This window comes from Chanodichthys erythropterus, chromosome 24, assembly GCF_024489055.1.
Source record: "Chanodichthys erythropterus isolate Z2021 chromosome 24, ASM2448905v1, whole genome shotgun sequence".
NCBI classification, from domain to species: Eukaryota; Metazoa; Chordata; class Actinopteri; order Cypriniformes; family Xenocyprididae; genus Chanodichthys; species Chanodichthys erythropterus.
Genome location: NC_090244.1, coordinates 10,457,928 through 10,480,877, shown reverse-complemented (window position 1 = coordinate 10,480,877; position 22,950 = coordinate 10,457,928). Strand labels below are relative to the sequence as shown.

At 37.0% G+C, this 22,950-nt stretch overlaps 1 protein-coding gene across 6 annotated transcripts in view; it reads left to right on the top strand.

Moving 5' to 3' along the window:
• The window catches only part of LOC137015254 (cytosolic carboxypeptidase 4), a 202,989-nt gene that overhangs the window by 70,606 nt on the left and 109,433 nt on the right, over nucleotides 1–22,950 (top strand). For all 6 annotated transcript variants that reach the window (XM_067380092.1, XM_067380094.1, XM_067380096.1 and 3 more), the window contains 5 exons: nucleotides 182–350; nucleotides 4,616–4,680; nucleotides 6,490–6,606; nucleotides 15,748–16,133; nucleotides 21,534–21,617. In XM_067380092.1, the coding sequence (XP_067236193.1) occupies nucleotides 182–350; nucleotides 4,616–4,680; nucleotides 6,490–6,606; nucleotides 15,748–16,133; nucleotides 21,534–21,617 (821 nt within the window). The remainder of the gene's footprint in view (nucleotides 1–181; nucleotides 351–4,615; nucleotides 4,681–6,489; nucleotides 6,607–15,747; nucleotides 16,134–21,533; nucleotides 21,618–22,950) is intronic.

Sequence of the window (22,950 nt, the reverse complement as noted above, 5' to 3'; positions counted from 1 at the left end):
TTTATCGACCTTGCTTAGTAAACCAGCCCCAGTCCTTACCAGATGCTCTAACTGTCTGTTAATGTGCTTTTAAAAGAAGCAAATTTTTGCTTCTGCTGCAAATTTTGCCCATAGGAAATGTTTCTTGGAGATCACATGTAGCGCCTTGAAGTATTTCTAACTGATTTAATTTCATCTGAAGACCTGCTTGTCCATGAAAGGCCTTGAATCTTTGGTGGAACCGGCTATCCAGCTGATGAGGAAGTGTAATCCCAAAGTCCCTCTTCCACTGACCTCAGATAAGAGTGCCTACAGCTTTCCTCTTCCTGGGAGGCCTGTCGATGACTGGGATGCTGATTTAGGACTTTACGGTAAGGCTTATGTTTCCTGGGTTTTTAAGCCTGTTTCTTTATTAAACTGCCAAACACCCAACAGTTACTATTATTCTCCTCTCACAGTCTGTCCGTTAGGGACACTGAGTCTGTCCCGCTAGAGATATTTAGCCTTTACACCCTGACTTTGGCTATTAGTGCCTGACAATGTCCTTATCGGCCAGGCCAAGTTTGCCCCTTTTATCACATAGGTGCTGGGCATTCAATGAGTCTAGAAAATTCTTTCAATGTCAACACAATATATACCATTTTTTGTCTATTAGACTTTGATAGTAGGAGTAGTCCAATGTAGAGTATGTGAGTTGGGATACAATTATCAACACACATAAACCAGACAAAAAAAAAGAAAAAAAGTAATACAGAATTTTCTCCATCATACAGTACGTTTTAAAACTTGACCTTATTCAAAGAGAACATTTGCATAGGATGACCTAGTCAAAAAGAAACATGTCTGCCAAAAGAGGGTTGCACTGTAGTTAATTTATGCACAATACTGTCATACAGCATAGGAGAGTGCATCTTGGAGTCTGGTTTTAGAACAACTGATTCCTCACACTGCCTGCGATTGAGGCATAACAAAAGTTCCTCTGCTGTCAAGCCGTGTGTCGTGTTCGTCTCTTACTAGCAGTCGCTCCAGCGGCCTCGTTCAGCTCCCACAACACTCGGCCCTGCTCTGCTTCATATTACAGTAACATTAATAATCCATGTCCATGAACATGATTTCTGTCCATGTCCCATCCCAATTCTTTTCCACTGGCTGTAAGGTGAAGACGACATCTCCCAAGATTCCGCGCTCAAAATCAGTGTCATCAAGCTACGCCTTTGTTTTGAATAGGCGACCTCTAATGGCGGAAAATCTACATATTGTAGCTTTAAACGTTTTTTTTTTCTGTGAAAAAATATCTTAATGCCTTAAAATAGCTTGAATGTAACTCTACGCCCTAGCCTCATTTATTATACGCAGATCTATGAATATGATAATTAGCCCCGCCTTCATTCACTCGTATGAGCTCAGAGATCTATTTGGTTAACCTACTGAGGTAAACGCTGCACAATGGTATCGCTTTTTACAACATCGGACACATAATGGTAATTAATGATTAGCCTTTTGCTTGACTACATTATCAAACAGCTAATAATGTGTTACTAATGTTACACAAATTATGTTCCCAGTCTTCATCTCAGTCAAACAGCTGCCTTAGAAACGTTTTAAACAACTTAGGGGCCATTCACACAGAACGCACTCTTCCATTCCAATGCGGTACTTTTCCATTGTCTTTCTATGTAAACACACTTGATGGACTTGCAAAACCATTGCGCTAGCATCTTGCGTCTTTCACAGCATCTCACACTTGACATGGCACTCGAGACCTTGTGTTTTTCCCCCTCTCCACTGCCCGCATCTCATGTTTTTCAATACAAAGATCCGTTCTGTGTGAACGAGCCCTTCGAACGTCACTGGAGATGTTCCTCTCAATACTCCCACAATATTTCTAAATCTACCCGATTTTTCATATCAATAGAAAAATATACTGGGATAACCAGGCTTCTTTTGAGACTCCCTTGCACGGTCAGTTAATGATTGTGATAAATCCCGCCGGCACATTGACGTGATTGGTTACAAGGTAGTTTGTGACGTCACAAAAAACAGCGATTTCATGATTCATGTTTTTGAAACCGTCTTTAGATCACTGCAGTTTTAAAGAGAAAATACCCAGAAACGGTGTTGACATATGAATTTGCACATGGTTTGTCTGGTTAAGCATATTAAAAAACCACATAGACATGTAAACAACATTAAAAACTTGATTTTCACCACAGGGGAACTTCAAATTGAACTGAATTGAATTTACAACTAATTTAAATTTAAAAATTTTTCTATATATTACCTTATTTTACGGAAAATAAGTCACACCTGAAGTTGTATGGTGAAAATTGCACTGTTGAGAAAAAAAGAAAGGAAAAAAAAAACATAAGTTGCATCCGTATAAAAGTGACATTAAAATTATTAATTCCTAAAATTTATATATTTTCAGGATATTCTCACATTTAATTTCATAGCCATACAAGCTCCTGAAGCAGAGCTGAAGTAAATGTCAAGACTGGACCTTGTGAAAGCAGGCAGTGTGAGGAATCAGTTGTTCTAAAACCAGACTGAATTTTGACTAAGATGCACTCTCCTATGCTGTACGGCAGTATTGTGCATAAATTAACTACAGTGCAACCCTCTTTTGGCAGACATGTTTCTTTTTGACTAGGTCATCTTATGCAAATGTTCTCTTTGAACAAGGTCAGAACCTGAGCAGCAGTAAACAGATTAAAGGAAAACAAGAAACGGAAGATATGCTTGGCCAGAGACCAACAGATTGCACTTCGCTGACCCACAATAGTCTATACTCACTTGTTTTGCAGGGAGCTCTGAGGTGGTTGCCCAGGCAACCCTGCCCGATGATACCATGGGTGCTCGACTCAATACAGCATAGTGAAGCGTGTTAGTGTGCATGTTTTTCTGTATGTAAATATCCATGGGTGACATTTGACTTTCGAGTCAGGGTGGGGCAAGAAAAAACTTTTTTTTTGCAGGTACAATATGTCTTTTTATACCTGCATCAGCAAATTATTCACAGAAATTTTAATCAAACAACTTTAAGTTTGCTTGTTGTTTATTTAATAATTCACTTGATTTTATTATCACGGGAAATGACGCGGACGATATGTGAATGAGTGTCCATCAACTGGTGATAAAAAAAATGCCACGTCGCAATATAGAAAATATTTCCATTTTAAACCATGAAGGCGAGCCAGTGGATATCACGCAAACAATGTGCAAACTTTGCGTGAGAGTTATGCGGGTGAAGAAGCCCCCCCCCCCCCCCCCAATGTCGCCCATGTACATACCACACATCTCCACACCATGTACTAATACTCCTTTTCTCTGCCCAAGAGTCTAGAATATTGTTCAGCTGCACACTTTTCATACACCTTGTAGATCCAGACACCACACAAGAGTTTTCCTGCTGGGCCGTTCTCACTAATGAGTTTCCCATTGCTTTTATCTTGTGCAAGGAAGCCGGAGAGCTGGGAAGGCCGATATCAGACCGAGCTAATGATTATCTGTTTAATGCGGTTGACTTTTTATAGCCTCGGGGATGATACGTGTTGCCACCCCTATCTGGTTTGAGATAACGACGGGACACACCCTGCTTACTAATCAAGAAATTTCTGCTGGTTTTTCACACCGTTAACATGTTAACTGCTAATGTTAGCGTTTTTGCTGACGACAGAAACTTCCAAACGAAAAGATACATGTGTGGCACGAGCCACCCATAACGCTGAGCCTATTTGCTGTTCAGTCTGGCCAGGCAGATAAGATGATGTTAATCTCCAAGACGAGTGGACTGTAGCTGTAGTACTTCCTTGTTACACCTTTTCATCAGTCTTATTAGCTTTTAGCTACAAAAATCAGAGGAAAACACCCTTAGGTGATGTGAGAGATTACTGTAGTAGTTTAGTGTTGTCAATCTATATATATATATATATATATATATACACACACATATATACATACTTGGAGACCAGCTAAATCAACTTAACTAGCAAAGCTAAGCTAAACACTAAATTCTTAACATTGTTCTAATAGCAAAAATACTTTGTAAGACCTTAACATGATTTTGACATTTTAGGAATGCTGCCATTAACATTATTAGCTCTCATAAACTGGATTATATTAATTTCACAACCTCCCTCTAAAATATATGACTCGCCATAATTTATCACACGGGCAATTTACTCTTCATCCATGCCAAATAAAATACCTTGAACACACCTTTTTATGTAACCAATCATTTGCAGAGGTTGTTATAAAATTATAGTGATTTCAGTGTTATGTTTTGATTTGTAGCCATCACATGAAATGAAAACCTGTGAAGCAAAATCAGAAGAGGGCATGGCTACATTCATTTCAGTTTACCTCTAAAAGTTCATATTTATTTAAAGATTCAAATATCTGTATATATATATATATATATATATATATATATATATATATATATATATATACTCCACCAGAGTATATGGCAGATATCTGCTTTTATGTAAACGTATCAGAGGCAGAAAGAGCTAATGTTTGAGGACTCTGGGCAGGTCCTCTTTGATCCTACAGATGAACTGCCATATTTTGCTCATCTTGACATTTACGCCTTAGTCTCGCATGTTGTTTATCTTTCTTTCTACCTTATTGAAAGATGGCAGTTTAGAAGATGACAGTGACGAAGACACGGAGAACGAGGAGCCAGACAACAGGGACTACGTGAGTGTTTTGAGATTTGTTCTCACAGACGTGAGCAGCACCTTCAACGCATGCACACGCACATCGCGGTCTGTTCGATCCTGCGTCGTAATTTTGACAGAGCGAACGATGTGCGGTAAATTCCACTGATTCATTCTCTCTCTTAAAATGTGATTGAAGAGCAGGTTCTGCGTATGACAGGAGCCTGACACAAGCGGCTTCCTGTTCTCACATAACTTCAATAATAGGGCCCCTGATTCAGCCATAAATCAATGACTTCACAATCCTGTCCCTGCTGAGACGGCACCACCAAACCAAAGTACTTTCATCCTCTTCTGCCCTACACGCTCTCTTCAAATACTGTTAATGCATTTCTTTATTTCCATGTCTGCGCTTCATCCTCTTGCCATGACTAACATGTCACATGGTGCTTTATGCCTACTCTGTAGCGTGAATGCGTGGTCTAAGAGTTGGTTATGGACATTTACAATGAAATATTACCCATGTTGTTAACTGTGACCCTAATATGCCCACATCACGTACCATATAAGCTGCTTTAAAAAAAAAATAAAAAAAAAAAAAAAATATATATATAAATATATATATATATTTGGAGCTGATCCAATGTTTAACTGAATAATTTGCATCAAAATTTGTTTTGTGAGACACCTTCCAAATGATTCTTATTTTCTAGTATTCAGTGACAAAAATGGCAGTATTTGAGTCTTGATAAAATAATAGATTAATAAATCAAATACAACCTGATATTAATCTGATATTTTAAGGCAATATTAAATATTTTAGATTTTTATTGAGGAAATAATTTAATACTTTGTCTGTAATTATAATCCAGAAATATTACTTTTAAAAGTAATTAGGTTCAGAACATATCCACATATTTAAATTATTAAACTTTATCCACTTATAATTATTTTTCTCTTCCATTTTGTTCTAATAATGCAAATAACATAAGAATGTTAAGGCACTTTAAGCTGCCAATCAAAAAAAAAAAAAAAAAGTAATAAAATATGAACATCATGGCAACATTTGTAATGCAGATGGGCTTAAACGCTACATATGTACCTACTCTTGACGTTTACAATTTTAAAAAATTAATTTAATTTTATGTCAATACATTTTTATATGAGAGATTGATCTTCTGTTTAATAGGGATGTGCACAAATAGTAGACATTTCAATCTGTAATTATTATTAATTGAAAAATATTCAAATTTTACTATGTTGCTTTGCTAGCCGTAAATGCTTTGAATCAATGTTAATTCCCAAGTACAAAACTCAGTTATATTTGAATATTATTTTCTTTTTTTTTCTGAGCCCAAAAATTCGAATACAATATTTTTTAAAAATGTTTTTCAATATTTTTGAAAAAAAAAAAATATATATATATACTTTATTGGAAAGATAATCAGATATCTATAGAAACCATGGATTTTTTTTTTGGGTGGGCTTAATAGCGTTACTTTGCCCAATTTCTGTTTCTTAGTAGCACAAAAAAGAACCGTAAAAATTGCCTTTTCTGTATGTACGTGTAAAATTGACATTTACACCACAGCTGGAGGGGTGACCGCTTACATGTGCCTCACCTGGCAAATAAGGTGTGTAATTGCTGTTTGTCTGCTGCTTGGCCCACTTGCCATAGAGAAAGACAGAGTGAAGGTCAGCGGTCAGAGCCTGCTGCATTCTATTGGCTAGAGCTTGTCACATGGCCTCTGGTCCGCACATGCAGTGACAGGGGAAGAGATATGTGTTTCAGTCTGCAGTCAAGCTTATGAGTGAACAGTGTTTATAGCTCTGTGTTTCTCCATGGCAGGAAGATGACCTGGAAACTGATGTGAACAAGCTGCGTCCCCGACCAGAGCCCGACAGGCCCCTAGAGCAGCTGGGACAATATGTGCGCCTCTGCCCTGAGCTGCACCATGACTTCCAGGTGAACATCTTCGCCCTCTGATGCAGTAAACCAAAACATTGTAACTCCATACCTACATCAACACTGTATTTAAAAAGAGATTCTTCAAAAAAGACTTCAGGTTCAATACAAGTTACTTTTAAACAACAGCATTTGTGACATAATGTTGTTTACACTCTTAAAAGGTTCCAAAAGGGGGTTTTCACAGTGATGTCATCCATAGAAGTATCACTTTTGGTTCCCCAAAGAAACTTTAAGTAAACAGTTCTTAAAAGAACTTGTGTTACTTATTTGAAAAAGTAACTCCGATATTGTAGTAAATTTAAAAGTAATGCATTACTTTACTAGTTCCTTGAAAAAAGTAATCTTACCCCCAACACTGATCATGCTAACGTGCATATTTTTGACATCTTGTGGCTCTATTATACATTGGAACAATGAGTATTTTGTTGTTTACAAATTGGCCCCATTCACTTCCATTGTGTCTGAATGTAACCCAGATTTTTTCTAATTTAAAAAAAAAAAAAAACGAGTGGAAATGAATTTGTGATAATCAACACTGTGCCACAAATGGAGTCAATTAAGTGTAACTTAGAGTATATAGAACCCAGAATATTTGTTTTAATTCGTAACGTCAAGATGATGACAACGTGAAATGCTGTTCATTTTTCTTTCAAATAACATTCCTGATAATTCATGCACAATAAGACCAGGATTGTGCATTAAGAATGTAAATGGGATGGATTTTGATTTCATGTTCACTTTAATCCGCTCTTGAGAAATATTTCAAAGAGGTTTTTCGAAACCGTCAGCATCTCTGGGGTTTAGTTGTTGCAGCCAGGCGTGAAAGTTACGAGTGTACTGCTCTTAATGGCAGACACCCAGGATAAAGTTTATATGAAGTGTCTCTAAGTGCACTTGGGGTGAATATGGACCTTGTGTGGAAGCAGTAAGAGATTTTGATGGGAGCAGGATGTGCTATAATACCTACTGGAACGGCACTACTATGCAGCTTAAGAGCACAACAGGGACACGGCTTGTACAGAAAATTACCTCATTACACTTTAAAAAAATCCTTACAACGGGGGCATGTTTGCCTCACTCTTCTCTTAATAGAGTGATTTTGTTCCTGTTTTTGCTGACCTGAAGAGTTCTGGGGAAATATGAGGAACATCCTGTTCATCTGATCTCTCAGTATAGTCGCAATAATTACGTGGTAGCTTTTCGCTTATTAGTCAAAGAAAATGTGTGTGTTTGTCTAAATATTTTTTCAGTTATTTCATATGTTTTCAAATGTAAGTTCTTTCAAATATACACTTCTGGTTCCAGAAGCCACAGAATACAGTACATGCTTCTATTTTGCATTTTTCTATAATATTTTACTATTAGTATTATTGTTATTCACTGGTATTTAGGACATTATATATATATATATATATATATATATATATATATATATATATATATATATATATATATATAGACACACATATACATATATATATATATATATATATATATATATATATATATATACACACACATATATAAAATCAGTGATGTGACAGGTAATTTGTTTTTTTTTGTCTAAAGGCCTTAATAATAATAAAAAACAAAGATATGACATCCAAAGTATGTAAGGTAGTACAGCTAGATCTCTTTTATTGAATCCAAAAGGTTTTAATTATATTTTGCTACATATAAATGTATTTTAAAGTTTTTGAAGTGTCAAAAGGTAATTCGGTTTAACCGTCCAAAGGCCAATACAGCCACTTTATTTGTGATTAAAATATCTTAAAATGTAATAAATGTATATATTTTTTATTCTGGCATGATTTGATAACATCATATATCTCAACACAGTGTTTAAATTAAATTAAATTTCATTGATGTCATTTGGAGTAACCAATACAAAGGGACCAGGGATCATGCGGTCAAATAACTCTCTCTTAACTGTCTGAAAAATTGTCCCGATGCATGTCCCGAAACATTAGGTCATTCGGTACAACCATAGACTGTAAAAAAAACGCTATAAAACATGGAAAATGTTAAAAATTATTAATTTTTTTTTTACTAAATATAAAATGTTTGATTGTACTTTTGCTAGCTAGCTAGAAAGCTAACTAGCTAGCTAGCTAGATATCAGCCTTTTAGCATTGTTTGAAAATATCGTCATTCAGTATAACCAAAAGTGTCATTCAGTAAAAACGAAAAAAAATGACAATTGTTAATTGATTATAAAAACCACATAATTTCATTGTTAACACTTATTAAAACTTCAAAATTAATTATATCTCCATTTATGTTTTATGTTTTTTACACTTTTAAAAACCTTATTTGACAATGCCATATATATATATATATATATATATATATATATATATATATATATATATATATATATATATATATATATATATATATATATATATATATATATATATATATATATATATATAAAATTATAAAGTAAAAATTGGAGTGATCCAAAAATATTCAAATTTAAATCTTTGAATATTCATTAACCTAAATTCAAAATCTAAAATTTATTTTTGGATAATTTTTATGTTTAAATGATATTTTGAATTATTATTTTTTTTAAGTGTGGACTTCTGACTTTTTGATGTTTTTATTTGGAATTAAAAACAATCAAATCAATTTATGAAAAATCATAAATCAATATCAAACCATCTTTACAGCCCGTTGCATGACCTCTGGTGATTTTGCCCATCTGCTATTAACCCTGCTGTGGGTCAGTCAACCGTAGGGGCATTGACAGAAATGAGTGATGACATTTCAAGTTCCATAATATGTTCAGTGTGACTCTTCATTTTAAATGTGTCACCACCCTTCCCATCATGAGCGACTGGTATCGTTTTGATTGACGGCTGCTCTCGCAGTACAATAACACGCCTGCGGCTGTCTTGCAGAAATCCCTGCGTATCTGCCTTTAGCATGCGGATGAGTTCAGACTAATAGAAATGTCAACACACCTCCGGTTCATCGACGTTCAACTCCCTCCTTATTCAGACGCTGCCACTATTTTAATTCAAATGATATTACATGATGTACTACAGCTGTTGAAAAGCTGCTTTCCTTGGTTCATTTCCTCTCGCACGTATTGATGTTGTAATTCCAGCTCTCGAAGGGAAATGACGAGCTACTAATTCACTTTTTGTTTCAATTTAACATTTTTAAAATCAATTCTATCTGCAGATGCTAGACATAAAGGCCAAGCAGTTCTTAGAAACACATCTTGCATTGCTTCTTCCTCATAATGACAAGTTATAACATAATAACAAGAGAAGTTCACTCGAAAATTAAAATGTCATTATTTACTCACCGCCACCATCTTAAATTTATTTGTTGAATTTATGTGTGATTAATATGATTTGTTTAATACTACATCTGTATGAAAAAAAGATTATTGCTGTTATTATTGCTCATAACATAAAATTGTCATCACAGTAAAAAAAAAAAGGATTTGTGGACATTCATTTTAGTAGTATATTTGACACTTTTGTTTTTAATCACAACTTTTAAATTTCAGTTTGTGAATTTGAATGTACATTTATGCTTAAGCTTACTTTTATGCTTACTGTCCATCCTGGTCTCCCTTCTCTGTACGTGTCTTTGATGTATCTCTCCCATTATCATTAAATGCCACTATGATCTGGAGACGCTGTGACTGGATTGGACACAGGGGTTGTAATCACATCATTGCATTATGCTTGCTGTGCAAAATACCAAGATGAAAAGAATTTACAGCATGACATTCATGCCAATCAGTTCCCCGCTATTAATCTTGCATGACAACGATGCTCCAACTGTAATCTTCGGGTCAAAACAAAGGCCATGATTAAACGGGTTTAATTCATAGCGACTCACTAAGGTTCCGCAGAAGAGAACGCAGGTAAAACTGCAGAGCTGTCAAGAATATTGCAAGGTAGATAAAGGGTTGAGATGTGAAACATAAGCCTGGTGAGCGAGGTTGGCACAGAGCTTGCGTTCTCAGAGGGAGGGTAACGGAAGGGTCTCTTCCCCCGAGGACTCGCCTCGGGATAACATGTTTCCCTTTGATATCCAGCTCTTTGTGTGATACTGTACATTACAGCCTGGAGTTGGAAATTAGATGTGCATTTCATTCAGCATGACACCAACATCCTTGTTTCTCTGCTGACTAAGCCTAAGACTTGACATGCATGAGTCTTTTTGTTTTGTATCTGACACAGTTCCTTAGTCAAGGCATGATGAGCACAATATTAAATAGTTTACTCTCAATATTTAGGTTAGAATTTTTTTTCTCTAACACTTTGTTTGGACGGGTGGCAACAATTATATTTGTGTGTATGTCTTTAACACACAAATACACTAAAAATGAAAAGAAACTGTTAAGTTCTGAATTGAGTTTTTGATCTTTGAATGTTCATTTATGCATTTTTTTATTCTTTTGTTTTATAGTTTTTTTTTATTTATAAAAATAGCTTAAAGGGTTAGTTCACCCAAAAATGAAAAGTCTGTCATTAATTACTTACCCTCATGTCATTCCAAACCAGTAAGACTTTAGTTCATCTTCAGAACACAAATAAAGATCTTTTTGATGAAATCTGAGAGCCTTCTGTTCCTTCATAGACAGCTATGCATAAAGAGATCATAAAACTTATCTATATGAATTTAGCAGGTTAGTCCAAATTTTCTGAAGAGACTCAATCGCTTTATTTAATGAACAGATTGAATTTAGGCTTTTATTCACATATATACATTCATTGACTCACAGAACAATTGTGGTAAGCAGAAACTCAAGCATGTTTGCTTGACACATGCGAGAAACATTGAGGTTTATTCTTGTGTGTTATAAAGCATGTTTGAGCTTCTGCAAGAACCAATGAGGTTCATTCTCATGTTACGCAGCACGTCTGGACTTCTACAAGAACCAATGAGGTTCATTCTCATGTTACGCAGCACGTTTGAGCTTCTGCAAGAACCAATGAGGTTCATTCTCGTTACGCAGCACGTTTGAACTTCTACAAAAACCACTGAGGATCATTCTCATGTTACGCAGCACGTTTGAGCTTCTACAAGAACCACTGAGGTTCATTCTCATGTTACGCAGCACGTTTGAACTTCTGCAAGAACCAGTGAGGTTCATTCTCATGTTACGCAGCATGTTTGAGCTTCTGCAAGAACCAATGAGGTTCATTCTCATGTTACGCAGCATGTTTGAGCTTCTGCAAGAACCAGTGAGGTTCATTCTCATGTTACGCAGCATGTTTGAGCTTCTGCAAGAACCAGTGAGGTTCAATCTCATGTTACGCAGCACGTTTGAACTTCTGTAGGAACCAATGAGGTTCATTCTCATGTTAAGCAGCACATTTGAACTTCTGTAAGAACCAATGAGGTTCATTCTCATGTTAAGCAGCACGTTTGAGCTTCTGCAAGAACCAATGAGGTTCATTCTCATGTTAAGCAGCATGTTTGAGCTTCTACAAGAAACACTGAGTATTATTCTCATGTTACGCAGCACTTTTGAGCTTCTGCAAGAACCACTGAGGTTCATTCTCATGTTACACAGCACGTTTGAGCTTCTGCAAGAACCAATGAGGTTCATTCTCATGTTACGCAGCATGTTTGAACTTCTGCAAGAACCACTGAGGTTCATTCTCATGTTACGCAGCACGTTTGAACTTCTGCAAGAACCAGTGAGGTTCATTCTCGTTACGCAGCACGTTTGAGCTTCTGCAAGAACCAGTGAGGTTCATTCTCATGTTACGCAGCACGTTTGAGCTTCTGTAAGAACCAATGAGGTTCATTCTCATGTTACGCAGCACGTTTGAGCTTCTGTAAGAACCAATGAGGTTCATTCTCATGTTACGCAGCACGTTTGAGCTTCTGCAAGAACCAGTGAGGTTCATTCTCATGTTACGCAGCATGTTTGAGCTTCTGCAAGAACCAGTGAGGTTCATTCTCATGTTACGCAGCACGTTTGAACTTCTGTAAGAACCAGTGAGGTTCATTCTCATGTTACACAGCAACTTTTTTTAGCTTCTGCAAGAACCAGTGAGGTTCATTCTCATGTTACGCAGCATGTTTGAGCTTCTGCAAGAACCAGTGAGGTTCATTCTCATGTTACACAGCATGTTTGAGCTTCTGCAAGAACCAGTGAGGTTCATTCTCATGTTACGCAGCACGTTTGAGCTTCTGCAAGAACCAGTGAGGTTCATTCTCATGTTACGCAGCATGTTTGAGCTTCTGCAAGAACCAGTGAGGTTCATTCTCATGTTACGCAGCATGTTTGAGCTTCTGCAAGAACCAGTGAGGTTCATTCTCATGTTACGCAGCACGTTTGAACTTCTGTAAGAACCAATGAGTTTCATTCTCATGTTAAGCAGCACATTTGAACTTCTGTAAGAACCAATGAGGTTCATTCTCATGTTACGCAGCACGTTTGAACTTCTACAATAACCACTTAGGTTCATTCTCATGTTACGCAGCACGTTTGAGCTTCTGCAAGAACCAATGAGGTTCATTCTCATGTTACGCAGCACATTTGAGCTTCTGCAAGAACCAGTGAGGATCATTCTCATGTTACGCAGCACGTTTGAGCTTCTGCAAGAACTAGTGAGGATCATTCTCATGTTACGCAGCATGTTTGAACTTTTACAAGAACCAGTGAGGATCATTCTCATGTTACGCAGCACGTTTGAACTTCTACAAGAACCAATGAGGTTCATTCTCATGTTACGCAGCACGTTTGAACTTCTACAAGAACCAATGAGGTTCATTCTCATGTTACGCAGCACGTTTGAGCTTGTTTAATGTTTATATGTGAATAAAAGCCTAAATTCAATCTGTTCTTCATATAAAGTGATTTTGTCTCTTCAGAAAATTTGGAATAACCCCCCACTCAATGTATATGGTGAAAGCTGATTTATACTTCTGCGTCGGACCTACGCCGGATGCCTCTGCGCTGTAGGATATGTGTCTGATTTCATTTATACTTCTCCGTCGTTGTCTGCATCGACGTGCATGCAGACCACTAGAAGGCAGTGTCCGCGGTAATGTTGTATCAAGGCAAAAGCCGAAGAAGAAGCAACTTGTCATGTATGTTGTCAGAGAAGCTTACAAACAGAAATGGAAGAGAATTGGCAAATAGGTAACGACTTTTGTTGCAGTTTGACTGCATGTGTCCCCTGAAAGTTTTTCAATCCTATCGAAGTTGAAAACGCTCACTCTTCTCCAATTGCTCCGTGCCAGTATTTTGACACATGGGAAGGGTTTTGCAGACCAACCACAGCGCTTGTGGTCCACATAGAATTGGTGTGTTGTTACTTTTTTGAAGAGGTGCACGTCAGGCTACATCGTAGGCTATGCGTGGTACAAACAGCCTTCGACGCAGAAGTATAAATCAGCCTTTAGTTTTATGATTTCTTTATTTCGTGACATGGATTATTTTTACGAACTTTCTGAAGCATCAAAGTGTCAGTTATGTAGCTGTCTATGAAGGGAAAGGAAGCTCTCAGATTACATTAAAAAGAACTTTATTTGTGTTCCGAAGATGAACAAAGGTCTTACGGGGGTTGGAACGACATGAGGGTGAGAAATTAATGACAGCATTTTTGGGTGAACTATCCCTTTAATTGTAGTTTAAGTACCTTATACAGTAATTGAGAAAGCTATACTTTCCAAAATTTCCCCCAAGTCAAGGTGTATGTGACAACTCAAGTCAATTCATGATATTTGCAAACTTGGCCAGTAATATCCATTCTGAATTGAGTCTGACAGCTGCGGAAGACTTTCCCAAATGTGTTACAATTTCGATAATTTATTTGCTATTTTATGTGCTGATTTCAAAAACGTCAGACTTGAATAGGTTTTAATGATTGGTGGATCGTGTAATTGAATTGACCTCAAACAGATTTGTTCGTTCCCTATGCGAATTGAATCATTGCTTTTTTCCTTCTCACCCACTTGAACGAACAACCGAGCACACGTTCCCTCAGTCCCACTCCCAGAGCTCATCAAAAGGGCCGTTGTACTTGTCTGTATCAAGTTCATGATTAAAATAAGTCTTTGAAATACATCTCTGTGCTGCTACATTGTTTTAGTGTTGTTATTTGTGGTTTCGAAAAACGAATATGACAAAGCAAGGCCCCCTGAGATGCAATATGCAGCCTCAAACCCGAGACGTTTTTATACAGCAAAGGTTCATTTATATTAATGCATCCTTGGCTATTGGTATTCATGGAAGTTGTGGCGTCTTTGTGTTTACATATATTTTTAGGAGTGTGAGGAGGGGAAAAAAGTGAAATTTAAATGCAGTGATACTGTAGCAGAGGGTGCAGTACTCAAGTTTTGTATCTAACAAATTCACTTTGAAGGTATACAGTTTATGTGCAATGCGCTGAAGATCAGAGCAACTAATGGAACGTGGGACACCGTTCAGAATCAAAGATCTTCCAAAGGGAGATGAACGCAGATGATGGATGCTTTTATGTGCGCAATGTCTGCTGAAATTTCCACCAGTCAGCACGTTATATCTATCATGTTTCTTGGACATTTCATGTTCACCTTTGGGATGAGCCAGGGAAATGGACCACGGGCCTTTTTTCTGCTAAATTTATGGAAAAGTATGAGGCGTGAACTTAAATTGTTATTTGGTTGCTCTAAAAGCAGCTAGGGCCCTTGGCTATTTTGATACAGTTCATTTTATGCCTGTCAAAGACTGTAATTGGACGACCTTATTTGCTGTCAGTTTCACCCTTTTGAAGTCAATAGAAAGCTGAAAGTGATGTGCACCACTCTGGGCTGCATCCTCAAAACAATTCCTTATCCTTTTTTGGCTTTCCTCCCTGAATATTCTCTCAAAAAAAAAAACCCTCTCAAAAAACAAATTTCCTCCAGAGTTTATTTTGGGTTGTTATTCTGCAGTACTGCACCGAGTGGTTGGCTTTGCCAGGGGGAAAACAGGATATCTTGTGGGTGATGTTTAATGTAATCTCTCTTTGTCTCCTTTTTGCTGTTTTCTCTTTTGATTTAAGAGTTGCTGATGTGGCCACAAGTATAAAGAGCTGACATCTGTGGATGCTCTTGATATTTTCCCCCATGGATATCAACATTAGCTTTGCAGCTTCTCTCTAACAGTAGGGCAATCATGTCTTCTAGGATTTGGACTCCGGCTCAGAGGTCGATGAAAGCTCAGATGATGACAGCGCTCTAGAGGGGGACTTGAATAACAAGACACCAAGTGAACACGGAGGGTCCCCATCGCTCTCTGACCAAGAAGAAAACCACCTCCAGACAAGCGACTTCCATAAACATTACCTCAGCTGCTCCAGGAAAGTCCAAGAAGGCCACTCCAGCATGGTGGACAGGCTTCTGGAGAAGTACGGGACTTGTATTCCCAACCATGATCCACGTCTCTACACTGCCACTGCAGCCAACACCAAGTCTGTTGCTGGATACTCCATCCTAGCCTTCCCTGACTTCTGGGGACATTTGCCTCCACAAGAGCAAGAGCCCATGGCTAAAAGACCACCACATGTGCAGAGGTGAGAAATTATGCTCATTATGTACACATATTTTGACTAAAGGAAAAGATTTAATGAGTCCACATTCTCAACTGGTTCTCAAGGGGCAACCCAACACGGTACCAAAATTGATTCCTGTGCAAAAGGAACAAAAGGTCTTGCATAGTAACAAAACACATTGACCCAAAAATATGAAGAATTGTTAATATTACTTTGGTTAAATAGGATGATTCAATGACTCATTCATAAAGACGGTCACTTGCTTCGTTCCTGAATGGATCAGCCATTTAAATGAATCGGTTGAATGAATGACTGAATTACTCACTCATTAGGGCTTTTCACACTGTGCTTAACCCCGGGTTGTCGCGCTAAAAAACGCTTTTAACCCCAGGTAAAGGAATGTTTCACACTTGTAATTTAGAAGTGGGGTTAGCACCGCTTTTTACCCAGGGTTATGAAACCCTGCCCCGTAGCAAGGTTAGCACCGCTTTTGCGGTGTTAACCCTGCATTGCGGTGCAAAACTTGTATAGTGTGAAACCATGTAGTGTTAGAATGTTATGCTAGAAGCTTAGCAACAGACAACCAATCGCGTGCCTCATATTTGTCTGCTTTGGACAGTTACGGAAACACAGCGCGCTGTACATTACATACACAGTAAATTCAGCGTATGTGAGGAAAAATGTCAAATTCTGACAGAAAACATGACAATTTGAGTGAAGACCATTTCATTCTTACCTTTATAGTCCGTAATGTCCATTCAATATAAACTTGATAGCACAGTCAGCAATACGAGGATGCACAATGCTAGAGCTTTTATGTAAACAGGTCGCATGCTGCGTTCATCCAATCAATGACATTGACACCGCAATTATGCAAATAAGAACGTTAACCCAGGGTTTAGGAATGGACAGTGTGAAACGTCATCTTACAAATATCCAGGACTAATATCCCAGGATTCCGTTTACCAAAGATTTAGAATGACCCAGGGTTAACTAATACTTGACATCACAGATAACAAAACACATGCAAAGTATTTTCTATTATATAGTTGCATTTTAATTTTTTGTATCTAGCAGTAGTTTTTCCTGCTGTTTGACCCTATCAAACACATATATTTTGCACTGAATTCTTCTTTTGATTAACTATGAAAGCCTGTATTGCAAAAACAATCCTGATCCAACAACATGCAGCTCTGCTTTCACCAGAGATCATATTTAAAATTCATTATTAAAAGATTTAAAGAGACAGTCACTTTGAGAGACGTATCTGGGGAATGGAGTAGAATTACTCTAGTGTTTTGTTTGCTTGTAAAAACTGTGCAATTACAGACTGCGAAAAGCATTCATGAAAAACAACAAAATGATGCTTGGCTCCATAAAGACAACTTAACTCCCCAAAGATGCCTTAATTTGTACTTTTAGGTTATGATTTTTTTTTTTTTTTTTCATATTGCAGCTGTTTCAAACCGTATACGTTTGCATGTTGAGATTACAAGAACAAGAAAACAATGCAAATATTAAACTTCATTTATGAGCTCTAAATGAGATCACATGGACACAATTTAAGGCCTATTCTCCAGCGTTACTTACACATTGCCATATGCAAATGATTGTAAACATCGGCACTGAGTCATTAAACTCACTGTAAGTAGAAGTGAAATCCATTAAAATATTTTCTCTCTTGCCTTAAGTGAGTCTTTCTGCTCTTGCTGGCTGCTTTGCTTGCTGCTTTGCTCTACAGACACCCAAACTCTTTTCTAGTGAGGAAAAGCACTTAAATCTATATCTAATTATGGTAGCCCCCTTCGGAAAACTTGTTTTTGCCGCAAACTTTCTTCAATGTGCAAGGGAGAGATTAAAGGGAATAGACATTTATTTCAGTCATTTCTGTAGTTTATTGTGTTTCCTCAAGGGTAAGATAAGTTTATATGGGTTCTTATTGGTGTCATTGTAACTCAAAAATAGTCACTTTTGGAGTTTTAAGAAGAAACTGTCAGACAGCGAGTGACATTTTGAAAAAAGTGACAGTTTTAATTCCACATATTGCTTCATACTCCCCTATTGACTTTCGATAAGTCTAAAACATGTGCAGCTGAATTTGACATTCTAAAATGTTCAGTTTATACAAAAACTTTTTAAAACATATTAGACATGTTTGACACAACATTTTGATAATAGTTGCAGGAAAGTGGATCATCACAAGGTTTTTTTTTTAATACCCTTTGTGACGCTCTACACTCAGAATTTAACATTAACGCACTACACAATGCTTGTTTATATCTTCTATCTTTTTGTTCTTTCCACAAAGTAAACATTTTGATGAGAGCCTTCCTGGTTTATTGCCGGCCATGGCAGACTGTTGACTTTGTTTTTGCTCATTCATTCAACCCTATTATCATCTGAAATTTGCTTTCGGGATTGAAAAGTCCACACAGATGTTTTTTTTTTTTTTTCCCTCTCTCGCATTTTGCATTTTGCTTATTCGCATCAGGAAAAAGGCTTTGTTATTATTGTTTAGCTGCGACAAAGAAATAATGCACACAAACAACCAAGAAAATTAGCCAATTAGCATATACAGTGCAAAAAAGATGAGGCATCATAGATTTGATTTGGAAATGGCATCTTCCAAACAGAACTGAGAACAACCCTGCCATTATCACTGCTTTAGGCAGATGACTGCATACAGTATTATTTTACTAGGCCACTTCATACGTGTCATGTTAGAATAGCTGATAGCTTTGCTTATTAGTCATTTGTTAAAGTAATATCTATGATACGACTGTCACACTCTTTGTTATATATGCTGTGTGTACAGCGTTTACTGCGAGAGCTCCCTTTGCAGATGAGACAATTATACTATAAAACAATAACTCTAATAAAGTTAACTACTACAGGTAATATTTTACTCACTCACTGTCTTCTGGGGATCACATTTTCAAAGAATATTCTGGCTAATCTTTTCAGTATAACCAATTTGAATAAAGACTGAGGTTGTCAAGCTCCAACATGTTGAAACAGCACCATAATGGTAGTCAAAATGACACATACCCTGTGTTTTTGAAATCATACAGTATAGTTTGTGTGAAAATTGAAGTCGTTGTTCACCAATAATCTTCTCTCCAATGAGCTGTTAACCATAGCGACCAGATTGTGGAGTCACTGAGTTGAATTGTAGAACTGAATCAACCAGATTCATGAATCAATCATTCAGGCCAGTCTTGTAAATTGAAAAGAATTGAATCAAAACAGTGTAATATAGGATGAAGTTATTTTTTCTTTTTCTCGAATCTGATTGGCTGATAGCCGTGTGATATTCTAGTGATAACAGCACTCCTACCTTTTCATTGTTTGTATCACTCCGCTAGAAGTGACTGTCAAGGCAGCCGAGCAAATCCTCCATATTTTTTACAAATGCTACACTTGTTGTGCCACGAACGGTGGTTTTAAGAGTTTTTTAGGTGAGAATGTAGTTGTTTAGACCTGAAATATGTAACTCATATTTAATCATACCACCTATTTTACAATTTGTTTAGATGTTTTTGGAGAGGCGAGCTCCAGGGCATCAGCGGCCATTCAGTGCTCTTGTACCCACCGAGAACAGCTTCATCTCGGCCAGTGCTTCTGGGATTTGCCGCTGACTTTTATTGTGGTTAAACATGAGATTTAAATCATTTTGGGTACATGCAATCTTTGGTCTCATTAATCTATTGCTTGTTCCAGAGCAAATTGAATTGTGCTAGGTTAAATTTGATAATTTAATTAAGGCTATATTTACCTTACATCCTGTAGAGCACTGCTTTTGTACGTTTGACTGAATTGGACAATTGTGTTTATTTTTGCTATTGTCATTTATAATGGCTATTGTTGTTCATTTAAAGGTGCCCTAGAACTTTTTTTAAAAAGATGTAATATAAGTCTAAGGTGTCCCCTGAATGTGTCAGTGAAGTTTCAGCTGAAAATACCCCATAGATTTTTTTAATTCATTTTTTTAACTGCCTATTTTGGGGCATCATTATAAATGAGCCAATTCAGGGCTACTGGTCCTTTAATTCTCGTGCTCCACACCCACGGAGCTCACGCTTGCCTTGAACAGTGCATAAACAAAATTTACACAGCTAATATAACCCTCAAATGGATCTTTACAAAGTGTTTGTCATGCATGTGGCATGTATGCGTCGGAGTATTGTATACTGTTATATTGTTTATGTTTGATTCTGAATGAATTTGAGGCTGCGCTCCGTGGCTAACGGATAATGCTACACTGTTGGAGAGATTTATAAAGAATGAAGTTGTGTTTATGAATTATACAGACTGCAAGTGTTTAAAAATGAAAATAGCAACAGCTCTTGTCTCCGTGAATACAGTAAGAAACGATGGTAACTTTAACCACATTTAACAGTACATTAGCAACATGCTAACGAAACATTAAGAGAGACAATTTTTCAAATATCACTAAAAATATCATGATATCATGGATCATGTCAGTTATTATTGCTCCATCTGCCATTTTTCGCTGTTGTCCTTGCTTGCTTACCTAGTCTGATGATTCAGCTCTGCACATCCAGACGTTACTGGCTGCCCTTGTCTAATGCCTTTCATAATGTTGGGAACATGGGCTGGCATTATGCAAATATTGGGGCGTACACCCCGACTGTTACGTAACAGTCGGTGTTATGTTGAGATTCACCTGTTCTTCGCAGGTCTTTTAAACAAATGAGATTTATATAAGAAGGAAGAAGCAATGGAGTTTGAGACTCACTGTATGTCATTTCCATGTACTGAACTCTTGTTATTTCACTATGCCAAGATAAATTCAATTTTTCATTTGAGGGCACCTTTAAATATTGTTGTTCAATAAATATTATATTATATATAAATAATATGTTGTATTTGAGTGAAAGTTATATTAATACGCCATTAGATGGCAATAAACTTTACGAGTAAATAAGAGTCAGTCGCAAGAGACTTTTAATTGAAAGGGACTTTTGCATACAAAAGACGTTGTTTTAGAAAAATTCACTTAGCTGTAAAAAGGAAAGAAAAAGAAAAAGTAAAAATGCAAAGATCGCTTTACTCAGCGGACATTCAAACAGACTTTTAAAATGGATATAATATTATGGATATCGACCTGAAGAATGAATGTTATAACAGACACAGGTAATGCTCTCTCTCTCTCTCTCTACTTTAATACTGTACAAAATACAATGAGTTTCAATGGAGGGACTCAACATTCCTTCGAAGTAGTTCTGCACAAAAGAGAGATTTAAAGAAACTCCGTTGTTTTTTCTTATCTGTTTACACACTCGTGCCATTCAACTGGCTGTATATCAGCATGTGGTGATTACCTAGGGCACTAGTTATATATATAAATCAAAGCCTTCAATCACTGATTTCAATTCTTTTTTTTTTTAACTGTTCCAGGAAGAAAGTTTTCGAAGACATCCAGCGTCTCGTCTGTCCAGAGGACATCATTAACAAGGTTGTTTTTGACATGGATGATCCCAGGTAACATGCTTTTACTTTTTTTTGATAAAGCATTTTCATTGATGGAGTGGCTTTGATGGATTTTCACAGGCACACACTGAATTGTTAGTAATTCTTTGTAAAGCTCTATAATTGAAACAATTACAATAAGAGAAAGTATAATTGTGGTAGAAATACATTTCTAGCTGCAGTCTTATGTGCGATTGGGTTTTAATCATAGTTTCTCACCTTGTGCGCGTTTATCCAGTCAGGCTTGGTTTGACGTGACCGTCTGTGTCAGGGGCATTCTAGGTGATAAACCCTTGAATGGACAGTGTGTCTCTGCCAGCTCAGATGCTGATGGACAGCTTGTCGTCTGTAGCTGTTGTTTACCGTCATGTAGTTTGTGGGTTGCAGCAGTTCAGTGTTTTGTTATCAGAGCTGTGTGCCTCCATCATGTGGACAGTGTTCTGCTGTGATTTTACTTGTCATTTGCAGCGTGACTGGAATTCATTGACACAAACGGAGTAGAATGAATGATTTAGCAAGAATCATGGTTAGTGCGAATCAATCAATATCTGGGGCAAGTATGGTCATAATTCACTTGTTCGTTAAGCTAATGTGACAGTATGGTGGAGTGTAACATGCTCAATCAGCACAGCTGTATCTCTCCTTTTTTCATCTGTTCTTCTCTTCATGCTTTTCTGTTGGTCAGACTTCTCCAATTAATCTAATTAATTTCTTTCTCTTTCTTCCTCCTTTGTCTTTTTCTTCCTTATCTTCTTTCTGTCCTTCATTCTTATTGTACTTTCTTTTCCCCCTTCCTTCTCTTCCCTGTCCTATCCTTCAACCTATTTTTCCTTCCTTCTTTGCTTTTCTCTATCCTTTCTTCTTCTTCCTTCTTCCATTGTCTTTGTTTTTCTTCCTTTGTTTTTTCCTTCCTATGTTCAATTTGGTTCCTGTCTTCTTCTTTTCCTTCTTTCCTTCCTTCCTTTCTTCTTATATTCATTGTCCTTCTTCCTGTTTTTATTTTTCCTTCTTTTTTTGCTTACTTCCTTTCTTCCTTTCTTTTTTCCATCCTTTCTGTATTGCTTTTTTGCTTCCTTTCTTTTTCTTTTTATCCTTCCTTCTTGTTTATTCTTGTTTGTCCTTCCTTCCTTCCTTCCTTATATTCATGTTGTCCTTTTTGTTTTTCTCTTTTCCTTCTTTTTTGCTTACTTTTTTCCTGTCTTTCTTTTTTCCTTCCTTCCTGTATTGCTTTTTGGCTTCCTTTATTTTTCTTTTTTCCTTCCTTCATACTGTCCCCCCTTCTTGTTTTTAACTTTTCCTGCCTTCCTTCCTATGTCCTTCTCTCTTTCCTGTATTTCTTTTTTCC